General features: G+C 45.0%; 1 protein-coding gene across 2 annotated transcripts; it reads left to right on the top strand.

Moving 5' to 3' along the window:
• The first annotated feature begins 5,126 nt into the window (after positions 1–5,126).
• On the top strand, positions 5,127–15,365 carry LOC309333970 (uncharacterized protein). Of its 2 annotated transcripts, none has more exons than XM_081848090.1 (7): positions 5,127–5,964; positions 8,740–8,860; positions 10,662–10,840; positions 11,139–11,338; positions 12,320–12,467; positions 13,670–13,803; positions 14,609–15,365. In XM_081848090.1, the coding sequence occupies exons 1-7, from the start codon at positions 5,907–5,909 to the stop codon at positions 15,323–15,325; spliced, it is 1,557 nt and encodes a 518-aa protein (XP_081704216.1). In that variant the 5' UTR covers positions 5,127–5,906; the 3' UTR covers positions 15,326–15,365. The 2 variants fall into 2 exon arrangements, with proteins under 2 accessions (XP_081704216.1, XP_081704215.1); XM_081848089.1 differs by having other exon boundaries at positions 5,132–5,964; positions 10,656–10,840.
• Positions 15,366–17,147: the final 1,782 nt, after the last annotated feature.

The following is a 17,147-nucleotide window of genomic DNA, read 5'->3' as shown; positions in this document are numbered from 1 at the left end:
GGGCTTCAGAGAAAAATGTACCTTCTTTTCCCAAGGGGTTCTTCATTCTCCAGATGTCAATCCAGTCCATATTGTCTGTCATTTCAAAAAAGGTCTTTGGTAGTCTGCCATCTTTCGTGACATTTTGGCTTTGTGACTTATCCATGTTAGTTGATACGACCCCATTCATATCTCCCATCATAATGATGTTGTCATAGTCCAGATACTCCAGCATAGTCTCATGCAACTTCTTATAAAATTCCGATTTCCCTTCATTTGGTGCATAAATTCCTAGTAACAAAATCTTCTCTCCTTGGTGTTGTATTTCGATTGCCAAAGTTCTTCCATGTTCATCTTTAAATAAAAATTTAGGTGACAGGCTCTCTTTTGCATATATCACCACGCCTCTCTTCTTTACTGTGTCTGAAGATATAAATTCCTGACCAAGTCTTTTGTTTATTAACACTTTTCTATGGAGCCTAGTCACATGTGTTTCTTGTAAACAAATAATGTCCAATTGTTCCCTTTTTAATATATGAAAAATTTTCCTCCTTTTTTCCGGAATGTTACAGCCATTTATATTCCAGCTCAAAAGTTGCAGAGACATCCTGAATAAATCTGGTTATTTTTCTGGGGGTGGTACTTTGTTCTTCGGGTCTTCAGGGTCCGAGGGTGCAGGTACCCCTGGTGGTTCAGGCCCCGAGGGTAATTCAAGTCCTTTGTGAAGGTCCTCTCCGTATGCAGTCAGAAACTTATCTTTGTCTTCCGATGTTCTAATTTTAATCTTCTTCCCTCTAAAAGTGAAAGATAGTCCTTGGGGAAAATCCCACCTGAAGATGATTGAGTTGCTCCTCAACAATCTTGCTAGTTCCAAATACTCAGATCTAAGATCCAAAAGTTGTTTAGGAATGTCCTTGTAAATTTCAATTCTTTTGTCCAAGATGTCCAGTGACTTTCCGTAGTGCAGGCCCAAAATCTTGTCCCTTTCCTCCTTTGATCTCAATGTTATCAAACAGTCTCTGGGTTTGTCTTTCTTTATAAGTCTTCCAAGCCTGAAAGCTGATACGATTTTAAAGTCTTTTTCCTCTAGGTTCCAGGACTTGGAAAATATTTTGGTCAGAAACTCAGCTAAGTTGTCTTCTTCCACTTCTGGTACCGACCTTATCCTTAAGTTAGTCTCCCTGTTCTGCAATTCAATCATAGAAAGGTAGGTCTGGTGTTCACCTACTTGTTTACTGAGTGGTCTTACCTCTTTCTCTAACTTTCCAAGTCTTTGGCTGGTATCTTCAGCCAGTTTCCGATTTTCACCTGCAGCCTCCTTCAATTCTCCAATTGCTTGTGCATTCTGTGCCACTTGTCCAGTTAATCTATTTAAGCATTCTGTGTTTTGGTCGATTTTGTATGTTTGCTCATCGGCTTTTTTATCCAGAGATTCCACTCTCTTGTCCAAAGATTCCAATTTTTCATAGATTTTCTCTAAAATAGAAGCAGTTGTTCCTGAGGCCATATCTTCCAATTGTAATTCCTCAGTTTCTCCTTCCCCTGCCCGTGGCAGAGAAACAGCTTCTTCCTCAGAAAGCAAAATAGGCACAGACAATCTACGTGACTGTAAGGCTGAGGCTAGGGTTGTTTGTCTAGTTCTTACTCTAGGTTCCTTTTCTTTAGACTCCTTTTTTCTTGCACCACTCATTCCAAAGTTATCTAAAAGTCAAGGTCAAGCTGAGTTATTCCCATGAGAAAGAAACGGCCCAGATGGTGACAGTCAGGCAGGAGGCCGGGAAAGAGAAAGTAAAACGATGCCACTGCTGTAAATCCCAAAACCTCTAGGGGGAGCTTAAAATGTCTTTCGGGAAGAGATCAATTCCAGTAAAGTTCATAAAATCAAAATCAATGTCCAGAAACCTTCAAATAAAAAGTTTTAGCAGAGTTGGTATTAAAAGAACACAATGTCTCAAACAGTGCTTGCTGGTATTCCAAATGGTGCCTCAAAGTAGCAAATCCAAACCCCCTCAGATTGTTTCCAAGTTTATATTCAAAATATCCAGATCTGCAGACTGACTGCTACAGTTACTCAGGCAGTTCCAGCACCTGGGTTTCTTACTTAAATTGTAATTCCAATAGAAGAGGATATCACAGTCCAAATCAAAACATAAAATCCAATGCTTACAGTCCTTATTCTGCTTCAAAAGAAGTTCAGTGGGTGCTCAGATCCATTAGATTAAAAGTTCACTCTCTGCCTCCACTCCTCCTGCTCTTTGCTTTGAAGTTCAATAGCAGCGGAAGACGGACTTCCTTTTTTTTTCGTCACCCCGCTTTCAGCCAAATTCAGTAACTTTTAAGTCTTTAGATTTTTTAAAAGTCCTTATTACTCACGGGTTGTTGCTTTCCGAAACAAAAATTTCAGGAAGAAAGGTCAGCGCTCACCGGCAACAGCTACGCGGCTTCGCTCCGTTGATTGTGGAACGACCCTCAGCGCTGCTACCCCCTCCGCGATCCGGAGCCCCTTACGGGGTTCCTTCAACGTTTTGGGGGCAGCTCCTGGCGCCCGCCGGGTCCCAAGATTGCAGGCTTCTGCCGCCTGCGGTTTTCCGATGTGGGTCTCCGCTTCGCCGTAGCGGACGACCCGTTTTAAGCGGAGCTTCCCTCTCCCGGTTAGAGGAGGGCAGCCATTACCGTTCGCGCCGCCTCCAGAAGTCTATCACAGAACAACTAATAAAGCAGAACGATGTCAGCCCAGCCCAGTATAAATTCACTATTACTGCATCAATGAGATGTTGCAGACTAAACCCCCACAACATTTTGGAGATGGCCTAAGGCAGTTGTCTGCAGTACTCCTGGCTCAATTTGCCCTATGGGTTAAACCGCAGAGCCTAGGGCTTGCCGATCAGAAGGTCGGTGGTTCGAATCCCTACGACGGAGTGAGCTCCCGTTGCTCAGTCCCTGCTCCTGCCAACCTAGCAGTTTGAAAGCATATCAAAGTGCAAGTAGATAAATACTTCTCTGGCGGGAAGGCAAACGGCGTTTCCGTGTGCTGCTCTGGTTCGCCAGAAAGCGGCTTAGTCATGCTGGCCACATGACCCAGAAGCTGTACGCCGGCTCCCTCAGCCAATAAAGCGAGATGGGTGCCGCAACCCCAAAGTCGTCTGCGACTGTACCTAATGGTCAGGGGTCCCTTTACCTTTTATCAAAACTTCTAATCACAAAACTATATTATTTAGTCATTTATTTATTTCACTATTGTATGTATAATAATATTTTGACTGTAAAAGTTTTGAAGGGTGAGATACAAAGCCTTGGAGACAAAACTGACTGATGGTTCATCAAATAATACACTTTTCATCCAACTATATGTTTCAAGCCATCATACCACTCAAACCTATAGAACAGTTACATCTAAATTCTACACACACACACATCTATAAATTATTTGTGAGGCAATGGTGGACAATCTAGGTTCCTTAAAATCTCTGCGGAAATCAGATTTGAAGTATAATACTGAGCCAACTGAGTGGCATAAACTTTGGGGGAAACAGACAACTAAGACCATATCTGTAAGGTTGAAAGAAAACCACATAAAGATACTATCTTGGTGGTGTTGCACACCTCTCATATGCAATAAAAGAAACCCGCAATCAAACCCACTATATTGGAGAGGTTGCCCAGCGCTTGGGATCTTACAACCACATGTGGAACTGCATGGTGGTTCAAGGTTTTTGGAGTTTAATAATGGATGAAGTCTTATTACAAGTCAAGTGGTTTTCTGTGATCCCAGACTAGCATGGTTAAACTGAAGTTTTAAAGGGCTAATTGTTTAAAGAATTATTAATCCTTGTTTTGGTGACCATCAGACAAATTTTGGCTCAGATTTGGAATACAGCTGCCAATGCACTTGTGGAAAAACTAAGCAACTTACAGACAACACACTAAGGACAATCCTGAGGAAACATGGTGCATTTTTATTCAACACATCAGAAACCGTGACATGACAAAGACACATCCATTGACTCATGGTAATTGCTGGAGTAAATCCACTGAGACAATGAGCATCATATTTCCTAATGCCTTCAATATTTACACATGATTTGTTAAGCACCTGTATGTGAATATCTTATGTACATGGAGTGAATGGCAAGCAGGGTGCAGGCAATAGGGAGTTATTTCGAGTTAGACCATTTGTCTGTGTTTACTACTGAAAATGGATAGACTATAAAAATAAGAGTGAAGACTGAAAGAGTGGCAGAGCAACACAGGAACAGTGGAAGCTGCCTCATATGGAGTCAGGCCATTGGGCCATCTAGCTCTGTATTGTCCACACTGGCTGGCAGCAGCTCTCTGGGATTTTCAGACTGAACCTGGGGCCTTCTGCATGCAAGTCACGTGCCGCTACTACTGAGCTACAGACCTTCCCAATAAACAATGATCCATCCATTGTTGACAGCTGTAAGAAAGAAAGGAACTACAGTATCTAGGGTGTAAGAAGCAATGGGGGGGGCCCTTTCTCAGTAGCTGCAGCCCAATTATGGACCACTCTGACCTGTGAACAGCAGTTGGCCCTCTCCCTCATTGTGTTTAGCTGGTCATTGAAGTCCTTTAATTACAGCAGGCTTTTATCATATAATGCAGGTAATGTGTTCATTAACACAGGAGTAGGGAGGAGGTTTGCTGATCTGTACCTGTTTATCATGCAAACTTTATCTGAAATGGTTCTTGTTTAATTAAATTTGAATGATCTCAGCCTGGTGTGGTGATTTGCAAAAATAATGTCACTGTTTTAGATTTTCCTGACAGTGGCAGTGATTGCGTCTTACATATTGGATATGGTTATTTCCCCACTTCTTTCTTATTCCCTTTTTCCTATTTACAGTGCTGCTATTGTTCTTGGTTAAAGGTAAAGGTAAAGGGACCCCTGACCATTAGGTCCAGTCGTGACCAACTCTGAGGCTGTGGCGCTCATCTCGCTTTATTGGCCGAGGGAGCCGGCATACAGCTTCTGGGTCATGTGGCCAGCATGACTAAGCTGCTTCTGGTGAACCAGAGCAGCGCACGGAAACGCCGTTTACCTTCCCGCCGGAGCGGTACCTATTTATCTACTTGCACTTTGACCTGCTTTCGAACTGCTAGGTTGGCAGGAGCAGGGACCGAGCAGCGGGAGCTCATCCCGTCATCGTGGGGATTTGAACCGCCGACCTGATCAGCAAGTTCTAGGCTCTGTGGTTTAACCCACAGCGCCACCCATTGTTCTTTGTTGCCCACCATCAAATAGCCATTGCCCCCAAGCATTTTTACTTTATAAGTTTTATTTGCTTGGGGTGGGAAACAGAACCATTTAAAATCATTGTCTTTGCTTGTGAATGGCACAGATCGTCAGGAATACACATCCCCCATGGGAAAAACCAGGCATCCAATCATCACCCTCACTCTCCCTCTCCCTTTTTGCAGATGTGGATGACCACATACAGGTGAAAAGTTGGCAATGGAAGTAATTGTGAGTGGGGATTTCAACCTAGATCTACCCAGCCCTAGTCCATCACTCTGTTAGTCTGCTTTTGCAAAAGGAGCTCTGTTTGACACTGACAGCTAGGATTAAAAGGGGCAGGTATAAAGCTTCCTTTTTACTTTGACTCAGGTGGCTTGTTGTGACGTTTAGTATCCACAGCATACTGGCTCCCAACCAGCATTCCACTTGCAGATCATGTGCACATAAACAAAAGGACTGTACTGACGCACCCTCTTCCTGCTCCTCCCCCTGTTCAAAAAGAATTTGCTCGCTAATCCTTCACTTAAGTAATTGGTGTGCAATGAGAGAACTCAGTCTTAAGGTGTGGTAACTTCAGGAATTCATCCTTCCACATTTGTCCAATTCATATGATTCAAATGCATGGCCGCGAGACAGATGGAAGGAGAGCAGAGCCCGCCAGCCAGGAACCATGGCCGTTGCATTGTGGGCTGCATTTTTGCTCTTTATCGGTCACTCCTTCCAACTTGGTAAGTCTTTGCTTGCTTAAGTTGGTGAAGAAAAGTTGACTAGCTGTTCTTGGCTCCTAGTGCCTGCACCAGGGATGGGGAACTTGGGGACTCCTCTGGAAGTTGTGGGACTCCACCTCCCACCAGCCTCCCAGCTAAGATGAAGGATGATGGGAGTGGTAGCCCAACAACATCTGAATGGCCATAGCTGCGCCCACCCCCATTTCTAGCAAAGAAAGAATGTGTCCTGAAGACCTTTTATCTATTTGTAGATAAAGGTCCTTCCAGGGCTTTGCGGGGGGGGGGGGATATAAGCTGAGAAGGAAATCCTGTTTTCCAATAAATTCATGCATGCAAGCACAGGAATATGTTGCTTTGATAACATCAAGCAAAAACTGGCAAAAGGCAAAAGGTCAGCCTAGATGAAGTGATGCAATTAGGTAATTTTATGTTCTGGAGTTGAGTTTTTATGAGAGAGTCATGGAATATATGTATGTCAATTAATTTTAAATGACCATGTCTATTACTTATATCAAAGTGTGATAAGCAAGAACTACTGAGTTCTTGGGTCCTTATTCTGCTGAGAGAACCATGGGTGTCTGCCCCCAAAGCCCTGACCTGCCCACACACTGGTGAGGCGTTAATGAGGTTCATATAGGTTCACATAGATCACAGACACCTCGTTTGATTTGTGCAGCATTCTAGATCTTCGCGATTACCAGGACCCAGAATTACAAGGCATTAGGAAGTTGTGCTATATATGCAGGCATTTCTGAGTATTGCAACACAAACTTTGACCTTGGATAAGTCAAGGAAGTGTCCTGCCCTATCACTGGTTTAAGCTGATGGCTGTCAACTGAAATGATCAGCTGATATTTCCTCAAAGGAGAGGGTAAGGCAGGGGTCAGCAAACTTTTTCAGCAGGGGGGTGGTCCACTTGTGGTGGTGGGGGGACTATATTTTGGGGGGGGGAAATGAATGAATTCCTATGCCCCACAAATAACCCAGAGATGCATTTTAAATAAAAGGGCACATTCTACTCATGTAAAAACACACTGATTCCCAGGCTGTCCACGGGCCGGATTTAGAAGGCGATTGGGCCGGATCCGGCCCCTGGGCCTTAGTTTGCCTACCCATGGCATAAGGGAAGGGCTAGGGGGTGTCTTCCTGAAAAGGCAATCTACCTGTAAATTGTGGAGCTAGAGGTGGCCAGGAAGGAGGGCAGCAGAAAAGAAAGCAGTTCTACTTAGTACAGAGGCAGCCACAGTTAGAGATGAAATGTGTCAGGAAATTAGAGAATCAGGTCAATGCAAAGAAAAGTTGAAAGCATCAGGATACCTTTAGCTAATTGAGGATTCCCTCTGTTCCAATCTCCCAATCATCCCAATTCAAAACTGGTTTCCTCAAACCCCTATCCTTTCAGACCCCATTCCTTCAGGTGAATTCATATCCATTTAGGAAATGTTACCTTCAGGTACACAGAAAAAAACTCTGCACTGTTGCTTTAAGAGCCACCTAACCTGTAGAACTGGATTTTTAGAGCTCCACCAGGAAGCTGCGCAGAGCTTTGCTTAATAAAGCTGTTACTTTAACCATCAGCTGTGTGGAGCAACCACCACCACCACCACCACCACTACTACTATTATAGAGCCAGTGTGGTGTAGTGGTTAAGAGCGGTAGTCTCGTAATCTGGGGAACCGGGTTCGCTTCCCCGCTCCTCCACATGCAGATGCTGGGTGACCTTGGGCCGGTCACACTTCTCTGAAGTCTCTCAGCCCCACTCACCTCACAGAGTGTTTGTTGTGGGGGAGGAAGGGAAAGGAGAATGTTAGCCGCTTTGAGACTCCTTAAAGGGAGTGAAAGGCGGGATATCAAATCCAAACTCTTCTTCTTCTTCTATTATTATTATTATTCATTTGTTCCCCACCAGTCACTCTGGGCAGCTTCCAGCATATGTCAAAACATGGTAAAACATTAAATCTTTAAAAAGCTTGCCTATACAGGACTGCATTCAGATGTCTCCTAACAGATATCTGTTCAACAGACAATACACAGCATACATCTGCAGCCTGTATAACGGGTGGGGAATTGGCCCATTTGGGTGGGGCTGCCCACTTGTAACTCGTCTGACATCCGGTGATTCAAAGTTCCTTTGCAGTCCTGCTACTTATTTGGTAGATCTTTGAAGAAGATCTTCTGCATCCTGGTATGAGTTCAAGCCAGATCTGCAAACCACAGGGTGGGTGAGACGCTAGATTCAGTTTGCATTTAAAGGTGACCTTACTCAATCTGCTCTTTCTAAAAAACAGCCATGATTCAAAATTCACCCTTCTGTGAATTTTGCAACACAGTTCTCCGGCCAAGTTATCGGTACAAAAATGTGTATGTTTGGGTAAAATTAGCGAATGCAACTTACAAACATGCATCGTATTAGAGAAAATAGCTTTGGAATCACGTTATATTAAGCTACATTGCCTAGAAGAATGCTGATGAATTTTCATGAGGACTTTTTAAAAAAGAAGCAAAATGCAAACTGCTATGGAAATATGGAGAACTTAACTAAATACTGGGGGGGGGGGGGGAAGGATGAGAAATGGAGAGAAACCAAAACCCATCCCAACCATCTCACTCTGCATCTGGGCCTGGCTTGAATCCAGCCTTTCCCATCCCCTGAATTCTAAGTATATACAATATTCATCAGGATTTATCCTTTTCGGGTGAAAGTAGCATATTTGGAGAGCTCTTTCCTTCCAGAGTTCTTGATTTGTTCACTTCCCCCTTCTCATTCATTCTAAGGAATCCTGCTTCCTCCACAAAACGTGACACTAATTTCGGAGAACTTCTACACTTTCTTGACATGGCACCAGTCTCCAAACTCGACCAACAGCACTCAGTATGAGGTGGAGAAAAGTAATGGGTATGCTGACATTTTCTTTTCCAAGAACTACCTCTTTTGAACTTATACTGAACCAGACAATCAGTCCACCTAGCTAAGCGTTGTCAACACTGAGGGTCAAACTTGCCAAGAAGTTAACTGTGTGAGTGCAACTAATGTTCCTGGTTTTTGTTATTTGTGCAGCAGCTGTAGGACTGTGGAATGATGGGGAGGGTAAGTTTCAGTCTATCCACCCACACTCCCAGTGCCACAGTACTGACCCAAATCACCGCTTGAAAATTATTTAGATTTCAAGGCAAGTCTCTGAGATGGGATAATGAGCTGCTTGTGCATAAAAGCTGAATCCCTCAGAGCTTGGCATAGGTCTCAAAGCTCTGCCTTTACTGGAGCCCTCAAAGCATGACTCCCTCAATCGCTGGCAGAATCTGTCAGTGGGCGTTTCCGGAATTTGCGCCAACATAAGACTTCCTTAACGGAAACTCTCCTTCGGGATTCTCGGCGTGACAGTTTCCTGCGAGGAGTAGGTGTACCCAGAGGAGGTCCTGAGACCTCCCCGCTGTTTTCACTGGAAGTCTCTTGGAGCCATCCCTCCGACTGAGTTTCTCCATGAACTCTCTCTCTCCCCCTGCTGGTTCCTTCCTCCGCATCCGAGGGTCTCCTAGCCTCCTTGAGCCCCTCCACCACCTGACTCTCCGATGGCAGTTCCCTGACAGTCTCTATGGGTGTTAAGAGCAGTTTCCCTTGATGTGTTTTCTGGGGGGTGGGGTGGTCATAGGTGACAAAGGAAAGGGCCTTTTCAGTTGTGGCTCCCCCATCTGTGCCACTCTCTTTTCAGAGGCCTTCAGGTAAAAACATACTTTTCCTTTCAGGCTTTTGATTGGACTACAGTGATGTTGCTTGCTTTTAGCTAGGTTGCCAATGTTTTCTGCTGCTCTTATTTATTGTTGCTCCTTGTCCATTTTTTTAAATGAAGAACATATGTTTTCATGTAAATGTGTTTTTTCTACAATGTGTTTTAGTTGTTTATGCTTATGGTCTTAAATATGTTGCAAGCCTTTTGGATGCCTTTGTGCGTAACAAGAAATGATCATGTTCAATAAATAACAACAACAACAACAACAGGGGGTAAATCAGTGCTCCAGGTATGGAGGTACACCATTGGCTCTATCCTGGCCACAGTCTTCCTGAAAGCAGTATCATTTTGATCATGACTGAAATCATGAACGAGAGATTAACTTTCAGGGTAAGCCCTGGCCCAAGCCATGTTGCTGCTAGAGGCAAAACCCCAGATGGCAACCCCTGTGTCCTAGCCCTCAGCACCTTCTGGTGGCCAGCACTTGCTCACTGTTGCTGGGTGCTTGCTCTTTGCTGCTCCTCAACCCCACCACTGGCACACTCATGGGTGGCAGCAGCAAACCTATACTTACACCTGGGCTGCCCCAAAGAGGGCAAGCAAGAAGAAGGGGTGAGCAGAGGAGCCTGCCACAGCCATCCATGAGCCTGCCACTGCAGCTGCCAGAGTTGAGGAGCAGGAGGCAGCAAACACCCAGCAGAGGGTAGCACTCTGCAGCAGCGAAGGGCGGGAGCTGGCTTTGGCAACAGCAATTCCACCTGCGAGGGGGGAGGCATGATGGTGTTGGGGTAGAAGGTGCAGGCCCCCACCCGATAAGCCTCTTGCTTGTCTTGCCACTTTGGGCAGTGGTGACTCTTCCTCCTCTCTGGGTGCTGCCCTTCACAGACAGGCTGGTTGTGGGTAGGGTGGAACAAATGGTAAGATAAGAGATGTCATGGTACTATTGCATCTTCTGCTTCTAAGTAACAGATCTTATCCTGACTGGATCAAAGAGCCGTCCTGCAGAAGAAGGAATCTCAGAGGAAACCGAAGCTGCCAGCTTCATCTGTCAGACGTTTTCAGTTTTTACCAAGCCAGGGTGAGAGCCCAGGATGGAGGCAGGTGGTCAGAATGGACCTATTCGGATTGGCTGCAGCCATACAAAGACAGTAAGCAAACTTTTTCTGTCGAAGACTTGAATTGGGTTAGGTGACCATGCATGTACTACTTTGCAGAAGAAAGGCGGCTCCTTCTGAAGGGGTGTCCTGTCCATCTCTGGTTTAAAACATAATGTAATGTAAACATGGATTTAATACGGCACGTCGTCTAGTCCTGACATTCAGAAGAAAGCGCAGAAATTAAAAGTGCTGATGATGGCGAGATCTGAGTTGCCTGTTCTGTCTGGGGCACTGAAAGGTGAAAGGGAACCAGCCAAATGTATCTCCTTCTTTTCCTCTCTCTTTACAGCTGTTGTTGGCCCCCTCATTCTCTCTCTGGCTGCTGCAGATCGTAGCATTACGGTATCCATCTCTATGCCCCAGATCCTACTGAAGGAAAATGACTCATTGGATTTTACATCCCTTCTAAAGATCCTGATCATCCTCAGTAGTGAAGGGGGAGATTTCCAGAACATAATGTTGTGTGAAGATGAACTGAACAGCTGTTGGGTTTGTTGTTGTTGTTGTTGTTGTTGAACAAGATTCTCCCTTTCCTTGATGCCCATTTCCTTGAACCAGGCAGATTGTATTGAATGGGTTCACACAGGGGTGGAGAACCTCAGGGCCAGAGGCTGAAGGCGTCCTTCCTTGGTCCTTGAAACTCTGTCCTGGCCACCCTACTCATTGTCCTTGCTTCACATGCCAAGTGTTTTTGCCTGGCTGGAATGTTTCCCTTAACATTGATAATATTTCTTGCTTGCCTAGATGGAAGATAGTAGAAACTAGCCTATTGTACAAAAGGGGAAGTTGTGTTTGTTGGTCCACCCACTTTTGCCCTGGCTCCACCCAGCACAGGCGTATGGCCCAGAAAGTGCTACAATTCTGAATTGTTTAACGGTTAATCCATCTTTGCAGGGGCCTCTGGGAATTGTAGCTGTGAGAGGAATAGGTGGTGTCCTAGCAACTCCCAGCACCCTTAGAAAACTGAAATTCCCAAGATACTTTGGGAGAAGCCATGACTGTTTAAAGTGGCATGAAACTGCTTTAAATATATAGTGCAGATGGATCTTAGTGGAACTTACTTCTGAGAAGAGATCCATAGGACTACAGTGCAACTGGGTTTTCTTTCTTTCCTTTTTGTAGAGGCTAGATTTGGACCAGGGATTTCCTGATCCACAACTCAGTTTCTTAGCCATTAGGCCTCAACAGAAATATCTAATTGTGGTTTTCACTGACCTTCCTCAACATGAATGACCACCAGATCCAATTGGAGTACTGCTCCCACCATCCCTGACAACTGGCAATGTTGGCTGAGGCTGATGGGAGTTGTAGTCCAACATCTGGAGAGCACTAAGTTGGAGAAAACTTGTTTGCCCACAGCCTTATCTAAAGGCTTCCTGTTTAAAAACTGACCTTAAAAGTGACACTAGCCTTTTGTTGTTTCTAAGAGCATGGATCTGTTTTGACACCCTGTGTGTCTTCTTTACCAAGATGGATAGCAAACAAAGAAGAATAAATGTAACAAAACACACCTTTGAGAATGTGAAGCCAAATACCAATTATTGCGTCAAAGCAGAAGTTGCCAACCAGCCAACCAGGGAATCTGTGCGGTGTATTAAAACGCCAGCTAGCTCAACAGGTAAGAGACAAAGAGACTTCACCCCCTCTCACTTTGGACTGGGGTAATCTACCTAATCTTTGCTGTTTGTGTGCACCACCCCAATATCTCAATGTGCGAGAGACTCCAGGGGTGTCTGTGCTTACCCAGGGTTCAGTTTCCTAGGAATAAAGGTCAGCAGAGACTGTGCTGTCTTTAGAAGATGTGGTTTTATGTGGCGGCTAACAGGCTGAGGTTGAGTCCTGATAAGACAGAAGTACTGTTTTGGGGGGACAGGAGGTGAGCAGGTGTGGAGGACTCCCTGATCCTGAATGGGGTAACTGTGCCCCTGAAGGACCAGGTGCGCAGCCTGGGAGTCATTTTGGACTCACAGCTGTCCATGGAGGCACAGGTCAATTCTGTGTCCAGGGCAGCTGTTTACCAGCTCCATCTGGTACGCAGGCTGAGACCCTACCTGCCCACAGACTGTCTCGCCAGAGTGGCACATGCTCTAGTTATCTCTCGCTTGGATTACTGCAATGTGCTCTATGTGGGGCTACCTTTGAAGATGACTCAGAAACTACAACTAATCCAGAATGCGGCAGCTAGACTGGTGACTGGGAGTGGCCACTGAGACCACATAACACCGGTCTTGAAAGATCTACATTGGCTCCCAGTACGTTTCCAGGCACAATTCAAAGTGTTGGTGCTGACCTTTAAAGCCCTAAACGGCCTCGGTCCAGTATACCTGAAGGAGCATCTCCACCCCCATCATTCTGCCTGGACACTGAGGTCCAGCGCCGAGGGCCTTCTGGTGGTTCCCTCGCCTCGAGAAGCCAAGTTACAGGGAACCAGACAGAATGGTTTCATATCAAGGCCATCAGGATTAGCTATACAAAGGTTAAACTGCAATGGTCCTACTTATTCCCCGGGAAAAGCCCTCATTCACAATCCTGATACAATGGAACTTCCGGAAGTCCGTTATTAAACTGAAACCATTCTTAAACCGAGGCGCGCTTTCCCTAATGAGGCCTCCCACTGCCGGTGCCCTTCCACTGTTTGGATTCCATTCTTAGACTGAGGTAAAGTTTGCAAACCGGGACACTACTTCCAGTTTTGCGGCGTTTGTAAACTGAATCGTTCATAAACAGGACTGTTCTTAAACTGAGGTACCACTGTGGAATAGAATGGTGTTAATTAAAGAAAGGTTATTTTTTCTCCCAACTATTCTTATCCCATTTCAGGTGTCTACTGGACCCTTTCTGTTATAGTGTTGGCCTCTATTTTTGGACTCATCCTGTTGAGTGGGGTTGGAAAGACTTTCCTTAAGCAGTACATGCAACTAAGCACCTCAGAAATGGATCTGCCCAAATCCCTGGTGAGTAGCAATTGTTTGCTTCAGCTTGGCACAAATATCAACAGATCTGCATTGTTGTTGTTGACAGGGACCCAAGGCAAATTAAAAATAAAAATAAGAACAGCTAAAAACATAGAAAAAATAACAATTAAAAACAATTAAACATGTGTGTGTGTGTTGGAATAATAGCCTGTTGGAACAGGCTATTATTCTTACCTGTATCGTCCTTGGACATCAGTGTTTTGCATACCCTACAATTTTAAACCAGTTGCCACCTGTGAAAGTCTCAATCTACACTTGCAGCAAAGTGAGTTAGTAGTGAGGAGAAGAATCCTGAAGTGATAGGATGAACTGTGTCATTTCAGACTACAGATGGAAGAAATTGCAGTCTTGAATGCTCCCCTCTGGGTGGGTGGGGGGAATCCCCTTGCAAGAAGACATCTAGCATAGCAAGAAGCAAGCTGGAATAGAAGCTTTTTCACTGATGCTTTTATTAATAGGCAGTGTTTAAAAAATAATGGGGGAGCATTATTTTTTGGAGCAGCAGATTGTAAAAACAGAACAAGCAGTGTGTCATTCATGGGAAGGCTTGGACAAATAAGACAGCCTTCATCTGGCGCCTGAGCAACTGGAAAGAGTATTCCACAAATGGGAGAAGCCCCTCTCTGTCTAGTCACCACCTGTCTTGCCTTTGAAGAGAGGGGTGTCTAGAGAAGGACCTCTGATGGACCAATTTCTGCCCATGAAATTTTATGCAGCAGTATACTGCCCTGTTGAATTTCTTCCTGGTTTACAATGGAGCAACGATCTGTTCATTTGTCCACAGGTCTTTCTGAACAGGAATTCATCTGCTCAGATACCTGCACTTCACTTGGAAGCTGATTCCGTAGTTTTCATCTCAACTACTGTGCAGCTGCCCTTGGAAGACGGTCTGCCAACAGAGCAGGAGAACCCCCAGTTCCAACTGATTCCAGACAGTTTAGGTGCTCGGGGATCAAGTGACTATTGTCCAAATGGTTTTGATAAGGGCAATGAGGACCCCTCTTGCTTGTCAATTGCTGTTGTAGACTCCCTCTCCTCAGGAGGGCTGGTGAGGGAAGATTATTCAGCTGATGAGGACTACAGAAGTGCTCTGGGGCTCTTGGAATCTTCTGAACACCCATCACCATCACCGGGAGGATTTCATTTTGGTGGCTTGGAGACAGTCTCTTGGGAATGCAGAACTAGCTATAAAAGTGGCCAAGTGAGATGGCTGCCTTCATCTGGGGCTGATATTCCCCTCAGCTCTTTGAAGCTGCAGGCTCATCTAGACACACAAGGCCTTGTGTACAGTCCAGGACCTTCTGATATAGTGAAAGGCTGCGATACCTACCCAGAGGCCCCAGCCAAGCAGGTCGCTGAGTTACAGGTGTACCGGGATCAGAGCAGTTTCTTAGAAGATGCAGAGCTTTGTAGCAGCTCCAGCCTGGAAGGCAAAGACACAAAGGCAATGAGTTTCCCTGGCTATGAACTCCACCCACCCATCCTTTTCTGTGAAACGTAGTTTTTTGATGTGTCAAATAAGCAACTGGGAAATGCAGAAACCCCAGCTGCTGTCTCACCTTGCAGGAGAAGGTGGAAGCTGAAGAAGAAAGAGAGAGGTCTGTCCTGACGGGTCTTCAAAAGGGTTACTGGCCTCTCTTTCCCTTCCCTCCCACTATATCCCACTATATTTTGCTTCCTGACATGCACAGTTCCACCCTCCTCCAGCTCGCCACCTCACCCTGATCCCTGGCAACTGATATCTCACTCTGCCTAATGGTAGGGCAGGCACTGAGGATGGTGAGACAGCAATCTGACTCATGAACCTACCTAATCCAAATGTAGCCATGTAACTGGAGTGCACAAAGGAGAGTCAGAAAATTGTAAGAAGGAGTAATGGTAGAGCTCCTCCTTCTCATGTGCCTCATGTGTGTTAACCCTTACGTACTACCAAGGCTCCAAGGATACTCCAAACTAGGAACTTTGGGTATTACTGTATTTGAAAATTCATTGTTAGATTTGTAGATCTTGTGTTCCCAAACTGTGTGGCTGCTGTCAGTGGGTCTTTTGCACTCATCATCTTCCCAGTTCCCATATCAATGTTATAGAAACTGGGGTTCGCTTTTACAGCTGAAGTCCCACTCAAGGGGCTCAGAATTCCCCAAGGTCTGCTCTCAGAAAAATAAAAGGAGACAACAACCAAGTAAAGGTAAAGCAAGGCTGGCTGCTAAGCCTGATCCTTATTGAATGGTTGCAACAGAGATTCCCCCCTCCTCCAACAGGAAGAAGAGCCGCAAACAAAGTGGGTAGCAAGTTCTAAAACTTCAGAAAGTGTCCCATCCTCTTTACAGAAAGACCACCCAGAAATGTAATAAAAAGTGGTTGTTCTGTGAAATCGGGAGCATGCATGGATTACATGCTTTCCAACTTGTCTATCATGATATTTTATAAATTGCTTGTCTCACTCATTCATACTCCGGACACATTTACCATTCCTGTAGATATTGCAACCATCCCTGTCTCCTCTTCTTTCTTAGCCTATTCTTCTTGCACTGACTCAAATCTCTCCCCTTTTATACACAAAAGAACTCCATTTGGCAGGTTTCACCTTCTTCTGGCAAGTACCAAACCTGCCAGTTGCCCATCAGCAGTACATTTAGGAGTTCCTCACTACATAGGTGGCTGCCGGAGTCCGATATGGAACGAACTTGGCTCCTCCATTCCCCTTTTGGCTCACTATAACATTTTGACATGAGTAGCATTCATAAAAGACATTATTCGTTTATAAAAAACATCTTATTTTCTAAGAGGAAGGTTATAAATTGATTCTTTCTGGGTGGCATGTACATTCCATTTACAGCACATACTCTTCCTGGTTGATGCTTGATGGAAGGCGCTGACAGCTCAACAACGGAGTGTTAATTATGTATCTGCACCGTTCTGCAAGGTGCTCGCTGTTGCAAAGAAGAAGCTAGCAAGGAGGGCAAAGGCATAGGTTCCTAAGGGAAAACGTGGTTTTTAAAAAGAATAGCATCTTGGTGGCCATGCTTGTGAACTCCTGTTACCTTGGAACAGTTCCTGTGACATCAGTACAATAATGCTTCCAACCTTGCTAGAAGGTACCTAGGCATTCCACTTACCTGAAACAGGAATGCCGGGACCTTACCAGAGTTCCACTTTTGTGCAGTGCTGGTCTATTCCTTGCAGTTGGACATAGGATGGTGTCTCCAGACTGTAAGTCTCTTGCGGGAGGGATTCAAATTGTGCAATTAAAGTAGATAAAAGTGCTCTGCCGTCCTTGGCCTGAAGGCATCAATAATGATGGGAGTGGGGGAATTAAATCT

The sequence above is a fragment of the Podarcis erhardii genome (genome assembly GCF_964252035.2).
Source record: "Podarcis erhardii genome assembly, chromosome: Z".
Classification (NCBI taxonomy): Eukaryota; Metazoa; Chordata; class Lepidosauria; order Squamata; family Lacertidae; genus Podarcis; species Podarcis erhardii.
Note: the sequence above shows the minus strand (reverse complement) of the source record. Positions and strands in the feature narration are given on the sequence as shown.